At 35.6% G+C, this 20,635-nt stretch overlaps 1 protein-coding gene across 1 annotated transcript; it reads left to right on the top strand.

Annotated features, from left to right (window-relative positions):
* Positions 1–1,548: 1,548 nt before the first annotated feature.
* LOC107859213 (probable LRR receptor-like serine/threonine-protein kinase At1g07650) lies at positions 1,549–18,695 on the top strand. The gene is made up of 24 exons (XM_016704140.2): positions 1,549–1,927; positions 2,012–2,189; positions 3,216–3,287; positions 3,374–3,442; positions 3,521–3,592; positions 3,678–3,749; positions 5,531–5,602; positions 5,701–5,769; positions 5,846–5,917; positions 6,023–6,094; positions 6,190–6,261; positions 13,250–13,318; positions 13,757–13,822; positions 14,242–14,307; positions 14,401–14,436; positions 14,522–14,562; positions 14,842–15,218; positions 15,297–15,492; positions 15,794–15,946; positions 16,341–16,459; positions 16,573–16,783; positions 17,107–17,344; positions 17,812–17,962; positions 18,164–18,695. The coding sequence occupies exons 1-24, from the start codon at positions 1,825–1,827 to the stop codon at positions 18,527–18,529; spliced, it is 3,012 nt and encodes a 1,003-aa protein (XP_016559626.2). The 5' UTR covers positions 1,549–1,824; the 3' UTR covers positions 18,530–18,695.
* Positions 18,696–20,635: the final 1,940 nt, after the last annotated feature.

Here is a 20,635-nt window from a genome sequence, read left to right as displayed (position 1 = left end):
TATATATATATATATATATATATATATATATATATACTTTATATATAGAGTTTTCTTCGAAGTTTGCGGGAGGCGTGACACCCCTAAAACCCTTAATAGATTCGCCCCTGCGAATAGAGAACGTATCAAAATAAAAATATAGAAAAAATAACATAAATATACACCCTTATCATATGTACATAACTCTCATCCTTATAAAGTAATTACAGAAATTTCAACTAGTTGTGTGTCTTCGTTGAACGTATCGAAAACTAATTATGTATCTCGATATATTTAAAGTTGAAAAAATGTATCATGAGCTATTTATGTATCTTTACTAAGGAAAAATGTATCTTTGTTGGATTATTGTATATCTCAACAGATTCAAAATTGAAAAAAAAATTTATCTAGATTAATTATATATCTTTACAAAGAAAAAAAATATATCTTCATTCAGTGTATCAAAAGTTAATTATGTATCTAGACAGATTTAAAATTAATTTTTTATTAATTACGTAAGATATGAATTTTTTTTGAAATTAAACTTCAATTTATCGGGCTTTATGTTGTTTCCACTAAAAATATATAACTTCAAATTATGTAATTATTACTTCATTATAATAGTGTGAAACCAATTGGAACACTTTCCAGATTGGCTTCATGCATGTTACTATAATGCTTCCTTTTGATTACCTACGTACAACTTTAACTTAAGTTTATTTTGGTATGACTTTCTACATTTGTCAATATAGGATAAGGCTGTGTTTGGAAAGGATATTTTTTCCACAAAAAATAAGTGAATCTTTTTGTGTATTCAATACGTAAGTACAAATATTAACATTCTATGTATATATATTTTAAAAATACTATAACAAGCGGAGGTGGGAGTAGACCCGGGTTGTTGATGCGTAAATGCACACACTTGACCACTAGACTATGCTTCTCTAGCTTGTCAAGGGTGTGCAACAATATGTATATAACCATAAATATTTATATTTAACCTATATACTTGAAATTTTTTTTCGACGAAGGGTGTTCATCTGACCACTCTTCGTTGGTTGTGGCTCCGCCACTGGCTATCCATCAATATTGAAACTAATAACAAGGCACAATTAAGAGGGGTAAAATGATAAAGTTATATTATCAATCATTATTTTCTTAATAGCTGTGCCATCTCAATTTGAAATGGGACGAAGGGAGTACTTAGTAGCTAACTAGCTGTACAGTTCTACTCCCTCTATCTCTTTTTATGGTATATATTTTTTTCTTAAATAATGATATTAATTTTAATCAATATTTCAAAATATACTTTTCAATTAAATTTAAAAAATATAATTTATAATACTTTCATATGAATTTTTAAATATTTAAATTTTAATTAATCTAATCTAATTTAATTTTAAAATTTATTGGAATTGATTTAAGATAAATGAAGTTATTAGCATATAAGAAGGAATGAGGAATGGAGGAAGTAGTATTTTGCCATGCCATGTGCAACCTTATAAGTAGAGGAGTAAAAGTAACATTATTTAATAAAAATACATTTTCATTTTAAATTCTCCTTGATTGAAATGGGACCCCAACCCTCATATTCCTGCTGGACAGGATTTGTTCAGTCTAAGCTGTCAGAAAAACCATTAATAAACAAACAAACAAACACTTGTAATATACAGTAATATAAAAGGTTCATCATCATTGCCCCATCAGTTTCAATTCTTTTTCAGCAACTTGTCTTCACAAAAAATCTAACATCTCCATATATAGTATATTTTTCTTTTTTTACAATTTTTTCCCTGGATCAACTTCATTTTCTCAGGAAAAACACACAAAAATCTCAAAGGGACCATGCCAAGATTCTTCAAGTTTTTTCTGGTCTTCTTAACTATAGTCATTTGCTTTACTACTAGCAATATTGAAGCACAAACTGGTCAACTTCCTAAAGATGAAGGTAAAAATATTTTGAACTTTTTGATGTTTTTAAGGTAATGTTATGTACAGAAAAAGTTGATGTCTATTTACTTTGATTTGGCAGTGGAAGTTCTTAAAGAAATAGGTGTTCAATTGGGGAAAAATGATTGGGATTTTAAGCTAAATCCTTGTGATGGGAACTCAAATTGGAACACAACCAAAAGGAAAGATATGCCTTTGTATTTGAATAGCCTTGAATGCAATTGCACTTTACCTGATAATCTTTGTCATGTGGAGAACATGTAAGTTTTTCTATTACAAATGAATGTCTTTTGTTTAAGTAGTTGATGAAAATTTTGCTGTGTTCTGCTTAGTTTAAAGTGGCTGAATTTCTGTTTGGAAGCAAAATTCTTGATTCATGTTTGGTCTTTAAGGGTCATTTGGTACGCGTGATTAGGATAATAATTTCGAGATAAAATTTGGGATTAACTTTATCTCATATTTGGTATGAGATATTAGGTAATTTGGGCTGTTTTATCCCACCATTTGTACTAAAATGGTGGGATACTATCCCATATGAGCGGGTGGGATAAAATAGTTCCATGGGATATCCCAGCATCCGATGTACAAACGATCCCTAAATGTCCAGATTAAACTGCTAAGACCAAATTTTAGGTATATCGAGATTTGAGAAGAACACTTTTTAAAAATAAGGATAATGTCTTCGATAATGGAAGTAAGGAAAACAAGTTCCATAGTGGCATTCCACATTGATTGTCTCCTCTCCACCCTCCAATACATCCTACCCTCATCCCCAGCCCGCATAGTATTTGCCTAAATTATATATTATAAGTTTTTTGGGCTAATATTTTTTGCAAACCTATCAAACGCTAGAATATTAGTAAGAAATCCAATTATGAACTCACCCTTCGTTTGGATTACTCCGCTGTTTTGGCTGATAAAGGGAAAAGGGTGCACTAAAGCTCCCGCAATGTGTTGTACACAGCCTTACCTTGCATTTTTGTTAGATGCTGTTTCCGAGTCTTGAACCTGTGACCTACTGGTCACATGGCTGATCTCTCGATTAAATAAAATTTGTTAAATGATACTAGGTATAAGCTTATAATAGACTGGTATTAGATTAGTGTAAGAATACCATGCCCGTATCTAGATATGCAAATATCACATTGATGAACATGACTATTTCTGGAATTATTTATCTAATTGCCACTTCATTGCATTATGAAACTGATTGAGATTGTATAAACTGGACAGGCTTATTTCTAATATCTAGCGATTCTGACAGTGCCTGCTCTAATTGTTAACAGATCACTCGTAGGACAGGATCTTGCAGGTGTCCTCCCTGCATCTCTGGCGAAGTTACCATATCTGAAGAAAATGTACTGAGAATATCCAGAACAATTGTTAGAAAATCAGTTTGGATTATACTTATTTTTAAAATCATTACGATGTTACCTTTTTGCAGTGATCTCAACCGCAACTATTTAAATGGTACAATTCCCCCTGAATGGGCGTCTACCAATTTGGAAGCCATGTGAGGCAATTTATTCGTTATGCATAATTAAAATTTAACCTTTAATTCTAGGCTTCTTATGAATTTGAAGTTTTCCAGGATTATTTCTAATAATCGGTTATCTGGGCATATCCCAAAGTACATAGGAAATATGACCTCGCTTGTGACACTGTAAGTTCCCTTGCTTTCACTTTTCTCAGACTGATCGACTGTACATGACTACTTGAAATTTTCTGAAGTCATCATAATTTTTCAGGAGTTTTGAGAGTAACTTGTTTAATGGATCGCTTCCAGCAGAAGTAGGGAGTCTGGTCAATTTACAGAGGCTGTAAGTCTTCCTTACACTTCTTTTACCTAACTAATTTTCATAAGTCAATTTACTGTTTCTATTCTCTGGAAGATGTGATCGTGAGTTAAAACCGAAATGAAGCTAAAAAATAGAATGGAGATGGTTGTTGTGTTGAGGAAGTAGACTATAAAAATCCAAAATGAGAGACTGAGTGAGCAGTATTTGCAAGGTGACCATGTATAGATGTTTTATCTGGTACATTTTTTTTAGCTGTGGTGTTCAGGCGCGCGTGCACACATCTCAATTGATTCACACAATAGCTTACTACATCCCACAAGCACATGTGTCAATAAGCCTATTCACCTAGGTTAGAGTGGATGAGTTCACATTGAATGTTGTAGCTAAGTTTCAAATTGTTACTCCTATATATTAACCATTCAACTAAAAAAGGTAAAAAAAATCTCTGTCTGGTACACTCCCTATAACTTAACCATTAAACTATCTCCTTGGGGGACAATGCTCTGTCTGCTACATTGGGGTACTATTAAATGTTGAGTTCAAGTGAGGATTTTCTGATCAGAAAATGTTTGAGACAAGGTTAATATTGTCGGTTTTGAGAGCCAACCATTGCCGCCTGGAGACCTGAGAGACTCATTTTATGCTAAGGACCAACTCTGAGGTGGAAAGGGGTTCTTAGTTGTGTTTGGTTAAGATTCTAGTCTAAGCGCCTTTGTAGGATGCAGTTTTTTGCAAGGTCCTGTCATTGGCAAAGGCAGTGGTGTGTTATTCCTGATGATAAGAGAGTTATGCTTCCATACTCGGTCGCCATCAATCAAGATATGAGGAATAGGTCATAGCTTATAACTGTCTTCAATGAGGGCACATCGTGTTTAATGATTACATATCTCTATAATCTTTTAGAAAGCAAGAAATATACAAATCGACTTACTTCTGAGACCATTAATAAGCGAGAAGCATGATACGTGTACAATGTACCTTCTTTAAAGTAAACCGTATACTTTTGGGAAGAAACAATAAAATAGCTAATGTATGGAAATTTAGTATTTCTAACATCAAAATTGCTTGGAAACAACCTCTCTACTTCTTTAGAGGTAGTGGTATGGATTGCGTACATTCTACCCTCCCCAGATCCCATTATGTGGGAATATACTGGTTTTGTTGTTGTTGTTGTGTAACATCAAAACTGCAATTGACACTACTGCTTTCGGTAGCATATACAACAATAACAAACTTAATTCCAACAGTTCTTTAAAACCATTGTTAAAATATACATGAATTATGATGTTGGAATAGAAAATGAACTAGAGCGAGAATAAGAACGGAGCGAGAGTCTTTTTTGTCAGGATGGGAGAAAAGAATTGAAATAATTGCAAAAATAGAAGTGGAAAAGAAGAAGACACACACAGAAGGAGAAGAAAAATAAGATTGAAGTAAATCTAGAATAAACTGAGTAGAAGAAGAGTCGTGAACCCGAGAAGAAGAAGAAGGAGACAACAAAGAGATCACTAAGCGTATGAATAGAGGATCCCTAGTACTCAAACAAAAAAGTTCTCTTTATCCCCTCTTTTCATTTTTTAAAAATCATGCTTGCACGGATCATACTGCGTGTTACTGCTTGAGGCACATGCTTCTTCAAGGTTGTTTTACTTTGCCCATGCTTAGCAAGGACACCTCTTCCAATTACTTATTCACTTTAAATGAAGGAGTTGTTGCTTTCAAAATAATAGTATGTTCTTACTGGAGCAGATCAAGTGTGAGCTGGATTTCGTTCTAAATTCTATGAACTTTGATTCTTGCAGCATTCTCAATGCTAATAATTTCACAGGAGAGTGGCCAGTGGAACTGAATAATCTGAAGAAATTGATTGAACTGTGAGTGCATTTGAATATACATCTAAGATGAGATTTCTTAATCTTCTTCCACGTATGTTAATTTGAATTCTTGGCTTTCCCTTTTGGCATCAACACAGTAGGATAAGCAGTAACAACTTTGTTGGCAAACTGCCTAACTTTGAGCGTTGGAAAGACCTCCAGAAGTTGTGAGTACTTTCATTTGGTAATATATTTATACAAGTTAGAAATTTCCAGTGAACTTAGTCAATACTCTTTTGACAGAGAGATTGAAGGTTCTGGATTTGATGGACCAATACCCCCAAGCATTTCTGTTTTGACCAATTTGATAGAACTGTAAGTTTACTCGTTTATGAAAAGTTTGTTTTTCTTTTTGCAATGATCTTATGATTAAGCTAAGTAGAAATCAAGATAGTTAACACTCAGATGATGCATATACAGAAGAATCAGTGACCTCAACGGAGGTGCTTCAGAATTTCCAGTTCTTGCAAACATGACCACAATGGATAAATTGTGAGTACTTAATGGTTTAGGAATTGCAAATGTAGTTTCCAACACATCCTTTGTCAAGGAAAGTCGATTCCTCTGAAACTGTGTTTTGATTGCAGGGTTTTGAGAAGCTGTAATATACATGGGAATATTCATGCTTCTGTCGCTGGAATGATCAACTTACGGTTTTTGTAATTCCTCTACTTTCAATGTATTCCTGAATTTATTTCATTTTTTCCTTAATGATTGTCTTTTTCCTGTTATACAAGCTATGTCCAATCCACTTGAATCAAGACGTTTTGTGCATGTCTAACTTGTTAGCATGATGATGTAAATATTGTATATATTAATGTAACCATATATTGTTGTATATTAGTGTAATTACATAGATTTGATTTAGTAATTAAAGAGAATAATAATGGCTTTAGTAGGCAGATTTTGTGGGATAGAATAGTGGATTTAGAGGGATAGAAAAGCTTATCTTTAGGGATAGGAAGACGGATCTTTAGGGATGTAATCATTGAATATTTTCTATTTAATGGCAAGACTCTCAATATTGAGGGACATTCAGCAGAAAATTGACATGGTATCAGGGCCTTCTCTTGGCTGTCTTGTTTTATAGAGTTCATTTGTGGTTCCTTTCAGTCTTTTTGGAAATTTTTGATTTTTGTTGACTGTTCCTTGGCAATTAACACCTTGGACCTTGATCTTGGTCATTTTGGTTATTTTTTTTTGAGTCAGTGTTTCTAGTTTTCATAAATGTGACTTCATATCAGTTTGAATCATTTAGTGTTCGTTTCACTGGAAAGAATTTTTTGTCATGGGAGTTTCAGTTTTAGATATTTGTCACTGGAAAAGAACTATGGGGCCATATAGATGGAGCCGATCCTGCTCCTACTGATCCTACAAAGTTAGGTGAATGGAAGATTAAAGATGCTCGGGTGATGACATGGATTTTAGGGTCAATTGACCCTCTTATTGTTCTTAATCTCAGGCCATACAAGACAGCTAAAGCCATGTGGGATTATTTACAAAAAGTTTACTACTAAGATAATAGTGCCCGACGCTTTCACTTAGAGTATGAAATTGCTAGTTACTCTCAAGAAGGTTTTTCTGTTCAGGATTATTTTTCTGGATTTCAGAACTTATGGGCTGAATTTACAGATATAGTTTATGACAAAATACCTGCCGAATCTCTCTCTGTAATTCAACAAGTTCATGAGCAAAGCAAGCGAGATCAATTTTTGATGAAGTTACGCTCTGAGTTTGAGAGTGTTCACTCCCACTTGATGAATCGTGACCCGTCTCCCTCCTTGAATGTTTGTTTTAGGGAATTACTTCGTGAAGAGCAGCGTTTTGTCACACAAAATGCTTTCAAGCAAGTTGATGATATTGTTGTTGCATTTGCTGCCCAAGGTAAAGGAAAGGGTAGGGATATGACTAAAACTCAATGCTACAGTTGCAAGGGATATGGTCATATTGCTAGCAATTGTGGCAAGAAGTTTTGTAATTATTGCAAACAACAAGGACACATTATCATAGAGTGTCTCACACGCCCTCAAAACTGTAAGGTTAATGCTTTCCATGCTGGGACAAATTGTTTCACTACTGAGAACTCATCTTCGGGACAAGTTCTTACTCCTGAAATGGTAAGACAAATGATCATGTCGGCTTTTTCAGCTTTAGGGCTACAAGGTAATGATCTTGCATCTAATTTTTGGCTTGTTGATTCTGGAGCTTCCAATCATATGACCAACTCATCTAGTATGCTAAAAAATGTTTGTAAGTATCATGGTCCATCACAAATTCAAGTTGCCAATGGTAGTAATTTACCCATTACCAAGGTTGGGGCTATTACTAAAACTTTCAACAATGTTTTTGTATTACCAAAGCTCTCCACTAGTCTTATTTCAGTTGGACAATTGGTAGATAACAATTATGATGTGAATTTTTCGAGCAATGGTTGTCTTGTGCAGGATCAGGTGTCGGGAACGATAATTGTGAAGGGGCCTAAAGTTGGACTACTGTTTCTTTTCCATTCCTCATGTTCTATCATTTGCTTGTACTTCTACACCTAGTAAGACTGAGGCATGACATAAGCGCTTAGGACATCCAAATTCTATTGTGTTATCTCATTTATCAAATTCGGGTTTATTGGGGAACAAAAATCAATTTTTTACTGCTTCCTTTGATTGTTCTACTTGTAAGTTAAGCAAGAGTAAAATTCTTTTTTTTTTCTAATTTTGGTCGTCGTGATACAAAGTGTTTTGATGTCATTCATAGTGATGTTTGGGGTATTTCACCAATTGTTTCTCATGCTCATTTCAAGTACTTTGTGACATTTATAGATGATTATAGTCGATTTACGTAGGTATATTTTCTTCGTTCCAAATCTGAGGTATTTTTCATATTCAAGACATTTTTGGCCTATATTGAGACTCAATTTTCTACTTGCATCAAATTATTAAGATCTGATTCTGGTGGAGAATATATGTCTTATGAGTTCAAAAATTTTTTGCTTGAAAAAAGAATTGTCTCATAAAGCTCCTGTCCATATACACCACAACAATGGGGTTGCTGAACGTAAAAATCATCATCTTTTAGATGTCACTCGTACTTTATTGCTTGAGTCCTCTGTTCCATCTAAGTATTAGGTGGAAGCTTTGTCTACTGCTATTTTTTTAATTAATAGACTATCATCTAAAGTCTTAAATCTTGAATCTCCATATTTTCGTCTTTATCATAAAAATCCAAGCTATGATAATTTTCATACGTTTGGTTGTATTTGTTTTATGCAACTTCCTCCTTCTCACCGTAATAAACTTTCTACCCAGTCTACTAAATGTGTTTTTATGGGTTATAGTACTTCACAGAAAGGTTTTATTTGTTATGATCCACGTTTTAATAAATTTCATGTTTCTAGAAATGTTGTTTTCCTTGAGAATGAGTATTTTTTTCCGACTCATGTTGAGTCATCTCCTGCTTCTCTTCTTCTTCCTATTTTTGAGGATTTGTCATCTTCTTCTGAGAGGTTCAAACCTGGATTTGTGTATGAACGTCGGCGGCCAACTTTAACCCCTCCTGATATTGATCCGCCACCTGAAACTGCTCCACAACTAGAATCTGAGAATTCTTCAAGGCATGCTCCTTTTGAGCCCACTGGGCGATCTACGAGAGTATCTCGTACTCCTAATATGTATGGCTTTTCATCTACTTTATCCACCATTTCTATTCCAACTTGTTACTCACAAGCTTCCAAGTATGAATGTTGGCAGAAGGCAATGGAGGAAGAACTTTTGGCTCTTAAAGAAAATGACACATGGGATATTGTTTCATGTCCTTCAAATGTCCATCCAATTGGATGTAAATGGGTTAATTCAATTAAACTTCATTCTGATGGAACTTTTGATTGGTACAAAGCTCGGTTGGTTGTTCTTGGTAACAACCAGGAGTATGGTGTGAACTATGAAGAGACATTGCACCGGTAGCAAAAATGACGACGGTGCGAACTCTTATTGCCATTGCTGCTTCACAAAACTGGACTCTTCATCAAATGGATGTCAAAAATGCTTTTCTTCATGGTGATCTCAAAGAGGATATTTATATGTAACCTCCACCAGGTTTGTTCTCATTGCCTACATCAGATGTATGCAAGTTGAAGCGGTCTTTGTATGGATTAAAACAAGCTCCCAGAGCTTGGTTTGACAAATTTCGGTCTACTTTGCTACAATTCTCTTTTGAGTAGAGCAAAAATGACTCATCTTTGTTTCTTCGGAAAAACATCCACAGGTTGTGTTCTTCTTTTGGTATATGTAGATGATATTATTATTACAGGAACTGATTCTTCACTAATCACTAGCCTGCAACAACAACTTAAGGATTCTTTTCATATGAAAGATCTTGGTACTCTTACATATTTCTTGGGTTTGGAAGTTCATCGTGATTCATCCGGTGTGTTTCTAAATCAACACAAATATACCCAAGATTTGATTTTTTTGGCAGGTCTTCAGGATTCCTCCTCTGTGGATACTCCATTAGGATTGAATGTAAAGTATCGCTGGGAGGAAGACGATCTTCTTCCTGATTCAACTATATTTCGGCAATTAGTTGGGAGCTTAAATTACCTTACTATTACCAGGCCTGATATCTCTTTTGCAGTTCAACAAGTTCGTCAGTTCATGCAAGCTCCCCGTCATCTTCATTTGGTGGCTGTCCGTCGCATCATTCGATACCTCCGAGGAACATCTAATTGTGGATAATTCTTTTCTAGTGGTTCGCCTATTCGTCTTAATGCTTTTAGTGATTCTGATTGGGCGGGATGTTCTGACACTCGTCGTTCGGTTATTGGTTTGGTGCATGTTTCTTGGAGAGTCTTTGCTATCTTGGAAGAGTAAGAAGCAAAACCGCATGTCAAAATCTTCAACAGAGGCTGAATATCGAGCAATGTCTACTGCTTGCTCCGAGATTGTGTGGCTTCGTGGACTACTTGCTGAGATTGGATTTCCTTAATCTAATCCTACTCCTCTCCATGCTGACAATACAAGTGCTATTCAGATTGCCACTAATCCGGTTTATCATGAGCGGACAAAACACATTGAAGTAGACTGTCATTATATACGAGAAGCTGTAGATAAAGGTGTCATTACTCTTCCGCACGTGTCCAGTGATCTTCAAATAGCTGATGCATTTACAAAATCAATGGCACGACAACGACATCAGTTTCTCGTCGGCAAATTGATGCTTTTTGAGCGACCGACATCAATTTGAGGGGGGATGTTAGCTTGATGTAAATATTGTATATTAATGTAATCATATATTGTTGTATATTAGTATAATTACATAGATTTGATTTAGTAGTTAAAGAGAATAATAGTGACTTTAGTAAGAGTAGATTTGGTAGGATAGAATAGCGGATTTAGAGGAATAGAAAAGTTGATTTTTAGGGATAGGAAGACGGATCTTTAGGGATGTAATCATTGAATATTTTCTATTTAATGACAAGACTCTCAATATTGAGAGGCATTCAACAGAAAATTGACATAAGCATGGCAAGAAGAAAGCTCCACGGAATACTCTGATCAACTGTCTGAATTATTTTGTACGTAGCCCCAAGAGGAAGTGTAGACCCTTGTCTAAAAGCCACATCAAAATCAGTTAGTTTCTCACAATGTCTTGATGTAACCGCATGAGAACCCTTACTGTCCAAAGCTACGAGGTAAGCAGCCATGAAGCTTTTCAAGGCTGCTACAGATCCCTGTATCTTAAGGCTCTGAGTGTGCCCAGCAGTTCTCCACATTTTCCCCTCATGCCAAACAACAATGTTAATGATTGGTAACTCATTTTTGTAGGCTTCTATTTGGCTGCACATGATATTAGCTTTGTCCTGGTGACCTTTATGGGCCCTTTTTAATTGCACATTGTCACCTGGGAAAAGATTCTTCCCTGAAGAACTTACCATCAAAGAAACTTCTCCCCACATGTAAAAATCGATTTCAACTTTTTCCACTGTAGGTGCAGCAAGGCCAACATTCTCCATAAAATTCAAAACATCCATGACTTCCAGCTTGCCATCATAGGTAAGTTGTAATCCAATTACAACATCCAATTCAGTGATTAAATTGATAGCGGAAGAGAGAGAGAAAACAATAGAATTGATTCTTTTTCTCTCTTCATCAACTTCTCTCCATGGCTCATCAATCCCTCCCTTGTCCTCCTCAATAACGTAATTGTTATCCATTTCGTCACTTATTTCATTAATCAGTCTTTATTATCTTCGTACTAAAGCTATGCATATAATTCTTCAATTCAGTTCTATAGTCTATATCAACCAAATCAGGTACCTTAGATTCACTTGTGCACTCTTTTCCTCTGTCAATAGGCTCATATTGTTCAGTGTTCATCCCAATCTCTACGTTAGCAATCTCTTCCTCCACACCCAATTATTTATCTTCGCCTGTAGGAGTACCCTGTGAGCTAACTATCATCACGAGAGGTTCCACTTTGTCATACTTTCTATGTCTAGGCTCCAACAACATCTGAGGAATAGGGCACATTTCCTCCTGTGAAATATCTGCTTTCTCTGTTGCTTCACATTCCCCTTGATCGACAAGAAGAAGAGAAACCAAATTGTCAAAAGACATCCCTACTTCACCAGTGGGCAGTTTATCATCCTTATATAACCCTGTTCTCAAATCTTGACAAGAAAACTTAGGGAAATCCAATTTAGAACATTGGGAGAGAAATTTACCACCATTAGTTTGACTTTCCTTAGTTGTATTGAAGTGTGCTTGATCTCTGGAACAGTCTCCAGCGACAAAAGATTTAGCCCTACCAAGTTCCACTTCTTTTTCTTGCTGCGTCATGTTGCCCAGTGCTTGTTTCATTTCCCTCAACTCTTTATTTGTCTGTGCAGTCCTATCCATCATGCTCGTCATAACCTCCAAGAGTTTCTGCAATTGGTCTTGAATCTGTGTAAGCTTGTCATCCATTTTGTTGTTGATCCTTCTTGATTCTTGTTCCGAGTCATAATCATGCCAAGAATCGGACTGCTCTGATACCAATTGATGCACATAAATGAGAACTGCAGCTCAAGGAGCTAAGCTCGATGAACTACTATGGCTGATCAGGGATGAAACTTCCGAGAATTCAGCTAATTAGAGAAGAAGAGAGATTTAAGGAGAGAGAATTTTGTATTATCAATCAATGAATCTGTAGAGTACAAATGAAAGTATTTATAGACACCATTGAGAGTAACTACCTCTAACTAACTACTAATTGAAAATGCTACAGTGACAGTAACTAACAGCTACAACTATAACAGGTTTTGTGACCAGTAAGTAATGAAACAGTAAAAATAGTCTAGCCGCTAATTAAACTCCAAATCATCTCAAGTTTGATTCTCTTGATCTCTTTGACTATCTCGATCACTTGTATATCCAATACTTGTATCATTTTCGAATCTTGAATAATTGCAAACAACATACCTCACTTTCTCTGAATGGACCAACGTTTGTTCTTTCTTGAAACAAAATGATCTGTAAAAACCTGTCATTGGAGCTATCTTTTTTTCATTTTTTTTTTATCTAAACTTAATTAAGCTTTTAACATTTGTGCTATAGTTTGTTCAGACATACGGGATTGAGCTTTGTTGTGAGTTTCTCTGTTTATTGTTCATTGCAGAGATCTGAGTTTCAACAAGCTTGAAGGAGGAATTGGAAATATCGAAGGCCTGACTCAATTGGAGGCCACGTAAGTCGGAACAACATGAAGATTCCTACAATTTATATATGGAAATATTTCTTTTGCATCTCTGTTTCATTATACTAGTCTTACTATTTGAGTGTCGATGGTTCATCCATCAAACTTCTGTATCCTTTCCAAATGTTCAAGCCATTTTCTTTCGTTTTAAGAAAAGAAGAAAATAGCCTCAATGACAAAAACAGTCTTAGACGGCAAATGTCTTAACATGATATTTGTTAGTTTTCGCTCACAGAGTTTTGAGATTTTGAAATCAGATGGTTTGTTTATTTCTCAGTAGTATTCTCTCCACGAGCTGCTATTTATTTGGAAATCTCTTTCAATTTTCTGTGTGGCTGATAGATGGGATCATGTTCTTGAACATGTAATGCAGATATTGCACTGCAAATACTGATCTCCTAGTTAAATCAAATATTTACTTCTTGCTAGGTACCTAACTGGCAATGCTTTTATTGGGCGAATTCCAGATTGGCTTATTAATCGAGAACCCAGATTGTAAGTATATTTCTTTGTCTTGCTTTTGCATATACACTAGTCATTCTTTTGAACTCAATTTAAAAAAGACCATGCATAGCTTCAGGGTAGGATTATATAGCAGGTTACGATAGAGAAGGAAGCATTAACTGTCGCAACTAAAAATGTGGTTGCTTGCGTAGAGAATCAGATCAAAAAGTCATCCATAGATACCTAATCCAGAACTTGAATTCTTGAGTCTTGCCTTTGTAAGTTTTTTGTGAGGAACAATGATAGCTTTGTGAAAATGAGTTCAATAAACAAAGATATTTAGATTTAACTAGCTGAATTGTCATTAGTTTCATTGCATTTAAATCTGTTTTCTCTAAGTGAAGTTCGGCCTCATTAGATTGAAAATACTTGGATGAACTCTTAACAAATGTCAGATCTCTTTGATGCAGTGTGATAGACCTTTCCTACAATAAGTTTGATGAGAGCCCTGATTCATCTATCTGTCGAGACAACCTGTATGATCCTTGTGTATCTTGCACTTTTCTCCTATCTTCTTTTACGTATATATGGTTCAGATGATTCCATTTTTGATTTTCTTTTCTTATCAGAAACTTATACAGAAGCTTTAAGGCCGGGAATTTTCTGTAAGTGTTTAATGTCAGATAAACTGTTGACTATTATTCTCTTGAAAAGGACTGTCCTCTCTGACACCTCTTTCAACTACTTCAGAGAACGCGGGAAGTGCGTGTCTCTGTATCCATGTTCAGAGGGTGAGTACTCACTGTTTCCAAAATTCTACCTTCTTATTTAAATCTTTTGTTTGATGTTGTTCCATTTTGCAGTCTTTTACCAGATTCTTGTTGAGAGTCAATAGAATGAACTAGGAAGGCATAATATGTTCCTTTTTGTAAGCAAGTTAGATCATGGAAAGAGTGAAGCTCTTAGACAGTTTTTACGACAATCTACAATAACTGAACAGATTTATCATCTTCATATATTTCTGAAATATATTCATTATCTCTAGCAACCTTTCTCTGGTTTGACTGCAGACAAGTACTCATTGCACATAAATTGTGGTGGAGGAAGAGTAAGTATTGGAGACACTACTTATGAAGCAGATGAAGACTCAGCAGGTGCTGCAAAATTTGTTTACTGGAAAGGGAACTGGGGAAGCAGCAGTACAGGACACTTCTGGGATACTACCATATCAATGAATGACTACAAAGCAAATAATGTATCTGCTATTAAGGGAAACGAATCTCAACTCTACATGACAGCTCACCGCTCCCCTTTATCTTTGACTTACTTTGGGCGTTGCTTAGCAAATGGAAGCTACAGTTTGACACTTCATTTCGCAGAAATAGTTTACAGAGATAACCGATCTTTCCAAAGTCTTGGAAGGCGGATATTTGATGTATACATACAGGTGAACAAACATGTCAGAGCATTAGATAAGAGTAAAATTTCCATTTAGCTGCAGTTGATTTAGTTTAACTGGATGCAGGACGAATTGAGGTTTAAAGATTTTGATATTGAAAGAGTAGCTGGAGGAGTTGATAAACCGTGGAAAGAAAAGTTTAATGTAACAGTAAAAGATAAAACTGTACAAGTGCGCTTTCAGTATGCTGGGAAAGGAACTAGATCAATCCCAAGTAGAGGAAACTATGGTCCTTTAGTATCTGCCATCTCTCTGGAAGCTAGTAATACTTTCTATCTTCAATTTTATTTCTTATGTGTAGCATCTCTTCTTTTCTTCTCTGTCACATAGTGAGACTAAGTCTTCTTCACAAAAGTTACTCACCCGTGCATCTTATTGAAAAATTAAGATCTTTTCAGAGTTGGAACCTGTACAAGACTACTCTTGATTATATAGTTGAAGCTCATGAAGATATAGATCAGATTTTCTCTCATTGAATAAGTTGTGCATAATATCTATCATTTCTGGCATACAAGTAAAATCCAGGGCGTCTAACATTGTTGTACTTTTTGTTCTGTAATTAGACTTCAAGCCCCCTCCTCCGCGGGAGACCTCTTCTAATCAGAAAAAGAAGATTCTAATTGCAGCTGGAGCAGTGATGTTTTCATTAGCTCTCATTCTGATGATTCTCTTTGTTGCTTGGAGGAGAAGAAGAAACAGGAAATTGATGGAACAAGGTGATGTTAAACCTCAATTTTTGTTTATGCCTGACAAATAGAATGTAATTAGAACTTTGTATGTTGCAATTTGGGTGATTCTTGGAGTTGTATCAAAATGAGTGACAAATGGAATGGTTTTTGCAAATTGAAGTGCATGCGAATGGTTGTACCTTATGGAATATTAGGTGTAATTATCAGTTTGGAAGACTTCTTGCCGCATTAAACTTATATGCTTATATTGCTATCCAAATTCACAATTTCACTAGTTAAAAGGTGGGGAAGACTAGGGTGATAATGTGGGTTTGATGGTGCAAGCTTTCCATAATTTCTTGTATGTTTTCAAGGTAAAATTTTTCCTTTAATTATCTTGTGGAAACTAACACCCTAAACTTGTTCTTTGACTGTTGTGTAGAATTAAGAGGACTAGATCTGCAAACGGGTATATTTACTTTCACACAAATTAAAGCTGCCACAAGTAACTTTGATTCTGCAAATAAGCTTGGAGAAGGTGGTTTTGGATCTGTTTACAAGGTGAATATGTATACAAATTCTTATAATTCTTCCTTCTTATTACTCCCCGTGCAATTCCTAATGGATTCCATCGAAAATCATTTATGAACTTCATGCATTTTTTTAATGTTCAGGGTACACTAGCAGATGGTACTATAATTGCTGTCAAGCAGCTTTCATCCAAGTCGAGACAAGGGAACCGTGAGTTTGTAAATGAAATAGGCATGATGTCAGGCTTACATCACCCAAATCTTGTTCGACTGTACGGATGTTGTGTTGAACGGAACCAACTTTTACTAGTTTATGAGTACATGGAGAACAATAACCTTTCCCATGTTTTGTTTGGTAAGTGCTATTTTCCAATACTTGATTTTGATATGCTTTACTGCCAAGGGTCTATCGGAAACAACCTCTCTACATTCACAAAATAGGGGTAAGGCTGCGTACACACCACCCTCCGTAGACCCCACTTATGGGATTACACTGGGTATGTTGTTGTTTACTTGAGGTAAAAGTAGAAAGGGACACCAGGCCCAAAAAGTTTTCTGATCCCATTCTCCCTCAATTATGTAACTGGCATGTTTTTATCTTCATCTGTGTGCATATATATATGTGTGTGTAGTTTCGTGTGAATATAGGCCTAGTTTCAGTATTACAGTAAATTGCAGGTCCTGAAGATTGTCAACCGAAACTGGACTGGCAAACTAGGCAAAAGATCTGTGTTGGCATAGCTAAAGGCTTGGCTTACCTACATGAAGAATCACCTCTAAAGATGATTCATAGAGACATCAAAGGAACCAATGTACTTCTTGACAAAGACTTAAGTCCAAAGATCTCAGACTTCGGCCTTGCCAAACTTCATGACGAGGAGAAAACACATGTCACCACCAGGGTTGCTGGGACTATGTGAGCTTCTAAACTACTCTAATGGATTGATCAAATTTTAATTGTTCAAAATATTCCCTTTTGAATGTCTCATCCTTCCATTTTCGGCCGTATCAGTTCACTTTTTCTGCATGTAATCTTTACTCCTTATTATACGATTCCAAAAGGTTATGGCTAGTACCTTACTGATCCCAAGAGTTCAACATAAAGGTTATTTATTATTTCACATTTTTCTTCAAACCCACTCGTTTTTTAAAATCCCTGTTTTATATTACAACTATAATAAACTAGTAGATGTCAAATCATTATTCACTTCAAAATCATGTGAGTCAAAATCTGGCAATCAGTTTTATAACGGAAGTAGTAACAAATACTTCCGCTGTCCATTTTTACCTAGTGTTGAGGTATAGAGCATTAAGTTAATCCTTTCAGGAAGTTCCTATTCGGTCTAGCTTGCATGAGTATAACTTTGTTACGTTGTTTTGCAGAGGTTATATGGCCCCTGAATATGCACTCTGGGGTTATTTAACACACAAAGCAGATTTGTACAGTTTTGGGGTGGTTGTATTAGAACTCGTTGCTGGGAAGAACAACATGAAATATCATCCTGATGAGAACTATGTCTGTCTTCTCGATTGGGTAAGAACGAGCATCCCTTTGTATCAGGTCCATGAATAGCGAACATCTAAAGCATGTCTCGGTTTACTTGATGAAAACTTCGTAGTATTATTAAATAATGCATTTGTATTGCTCAAGTCGACTTTGGTAGCATTTCAAAAAATGCATTGACCAAAAGTATCTTTCGCAAGTTCTCTAGTTCAATCATTGTGCTTCTTTCAGGCCCTGGTTTTACAAAAAAAGGGAAAGTTTTTGGAGCTAGTAGACCCAAGGTTAGGTTCCAACTACAACAAGAAGGAGGCATTGAGGATGATCAAAGTGGCCTTACGATGTACTAATCCATCGCCAGCACTAAGGCCAAACATGTCTGCAGTAGTGAACATGCTTGAAGGTCGTTTGGACGTTGATGACGCTAACTTCGATTCAAGTGGCTACGATGATGAATTTAATTTTCAAGGATTAAGAGATAAATACGATGAGATGCAAGTAAACTCTAGTGAAAACCAATCACTCTTTCGTTCAACTAACTCAAAGGACAATACCGATCGCTCTTCATCTTTCTTCCCTTCTACATCTACCTCTAAATAGAAGTCTTTCAATCTGCTCAATCTTGTATTTTAAACGACGACGAAAAAAGATGAAGAAGGAAATGTTGATCACACCACAACATATTATTTTATTGTTGATTCACATTGAGAGAGAATATTTATGTATAGCCTGTTCTAATATAGCCTCTGTCATTCATCCTTTTTAATGGCAACTCCAATTTTGATGATTTAAAATAATGAGAAACAAGAATTAATAATGCTTTGCAAAGAGCTTAAGTAACAATTCATGCCACATCTATCTCTCTGGAAAGTGAGTTTTTCCAGAAATGTTGGTGGGATTTGAACTCCTTAAACTTGCAATATAATCACTACACTGCAAACTAATATCTGTGTATCGTTAGGATTTTTTTATGTAGTTTCTGTTCTTCACATCATAGTTTTTGTTTCTTTAATACTTTTATTTTTGGGAATTACCAAGTAAGTATTGTAACAGTATAACCATCAGACAAATGATAAAGTTATCCGAAGACAATTACTGTTAGAAGAACAATGAGTAAATATTCATTTAACCTTGCTTTTTAGCAATAAATTTTGTGTAAATTTCAATCTAATGTTGGTGTGAATTTGGAGATCAATCAATTTGCTATACGAAACCGAACATTGTATTTATTAAATTCTGGAATAAAATTACATGATTAAAATTCATACAATATTATTGTTGTAAAGATATTACACCTGAACCTAATTCAACTTCAAAAGCTAGTTACGAGGGGAGGATTGTCTAAGTTCACATGAGCAAATTGCAAGTTCATTCCCCAACCAATATGAACTTTTACCCACTTGAACCCCCCCCCCCCCCCCCCCCAACCCTCTCAATCTACGCTCAGGCCCAATTGGTGCGTGGACCGAGAGCCCAAAGGGGAATGAACTTGATGTTAAGGTTTTTGTCCTAATTTTCTTACCAAAATTAAGTTATACTTTTCTTGAAAGAAAAATAAAAGTAATACCATAATTACTTTTATTTTTCTTTAACTCTTCCATAATTGACAAATCTCTTTGTTGGAGGAAAGGTTTTGGACATCGTTTTTTCATACCATAACACAATAACATCCACAATGTAGTTTTTAAAGTGTCTTTGTTTAAGGGGAGATTTTCTCACAATAGGTTTTAAGTTTTTCAATATTATTTTTAATAAGTAGGTCATTTGACCAAACCATATTAATAATATGTAGGTCTTTTGGAATGACTTGAATGTGCATGGAATGTATGGTTTTCCTATCTTAGCTTTCAAGCCTATTTGTTGTTCCAAAAAGAGTCTAAGTTTTTCACTTGATGAGCAACTCTTGTTCCTTGTCATACTTATGTGGGTTGCCTAATTTATTCTTTCTTGAGAGGGTATTCGGGTAAGAGGGATGTTTGATTGTATGTGAAGTTTGAGTCACCTTGGCAAGATGCTATGATTGATTACACTAATCCTAATCCTCATACCTTGAGGAACTTGTTTGCTTGTCCTTCCTATTGTTTTGCAAGGTTCAGATTCGAGGACGAATCCTTTCTAAGGAGAGAAGGATGATACGGGTCAAAAAGACATCTTAGCACTCGAGGACATTAAGACGTGAGTGAAGACCCGAGCTTGTGGGGCTACCCATCCAAGGAACAAGCTTTGAAGTATTGAGAACAAGTCCCAACACTTCAAAACCTTCAAGGAGTACACTACAAGGTCGCCCCTTTGTTTGGGCTCATTAAGGGCCTTTGGGTCATTTTTGTAATAAGTGTTGCCCTAGTCTATAAATAGAACATTTAGGTCATTTTGTCATTTAGAACTTTAATGATATATCTTGTAAACTCATTGAGAGTGTTTGGCAAGGTGGAATCCTTGTGGCAAGGTGGAATCCTTGTGCTGTTAACTTGCTTAGAAACGGTGGTTGCTTGAGAGTTTCGATTCTATTGAGGTCTCCGTAAGAGTGTAGGTGTCCTGTATTCATGTTGTTTGTGTTTTGATGTTTAAAATACATCTTATTGCCTATAACGTGTAGTACATTATGTCTCACTATCTATCCTCTTAGTTATAGTCATCTTGTTTTTCATTTTGTGTTGCTTGTTCATCTCGTGATAGTGGACTATTTTGTGCCATTTCGTGGGATGT

This window comes from Capsicum annuum, chromosome 2, assembly GCF_002878395.1.
Source record: "Capsicum annuum cultivar UCD-10X-F1 chromosome 2, UCD10Xv1.1, whole genome shotgun sequence".
Classification (NCBI taxonomy): domain Eukaryota; kingdom Viridiplantae; phylum Streptophyta; class Magnoliopsida; order Solanales; family Solanaceae; genus Capsicum; species Capsicum annuum.
The sequence above is the reverse complement of the archived record's forward strand: the minus strand, read 5'-3'. Positions and strand labels throughout refer to the sequence as shown.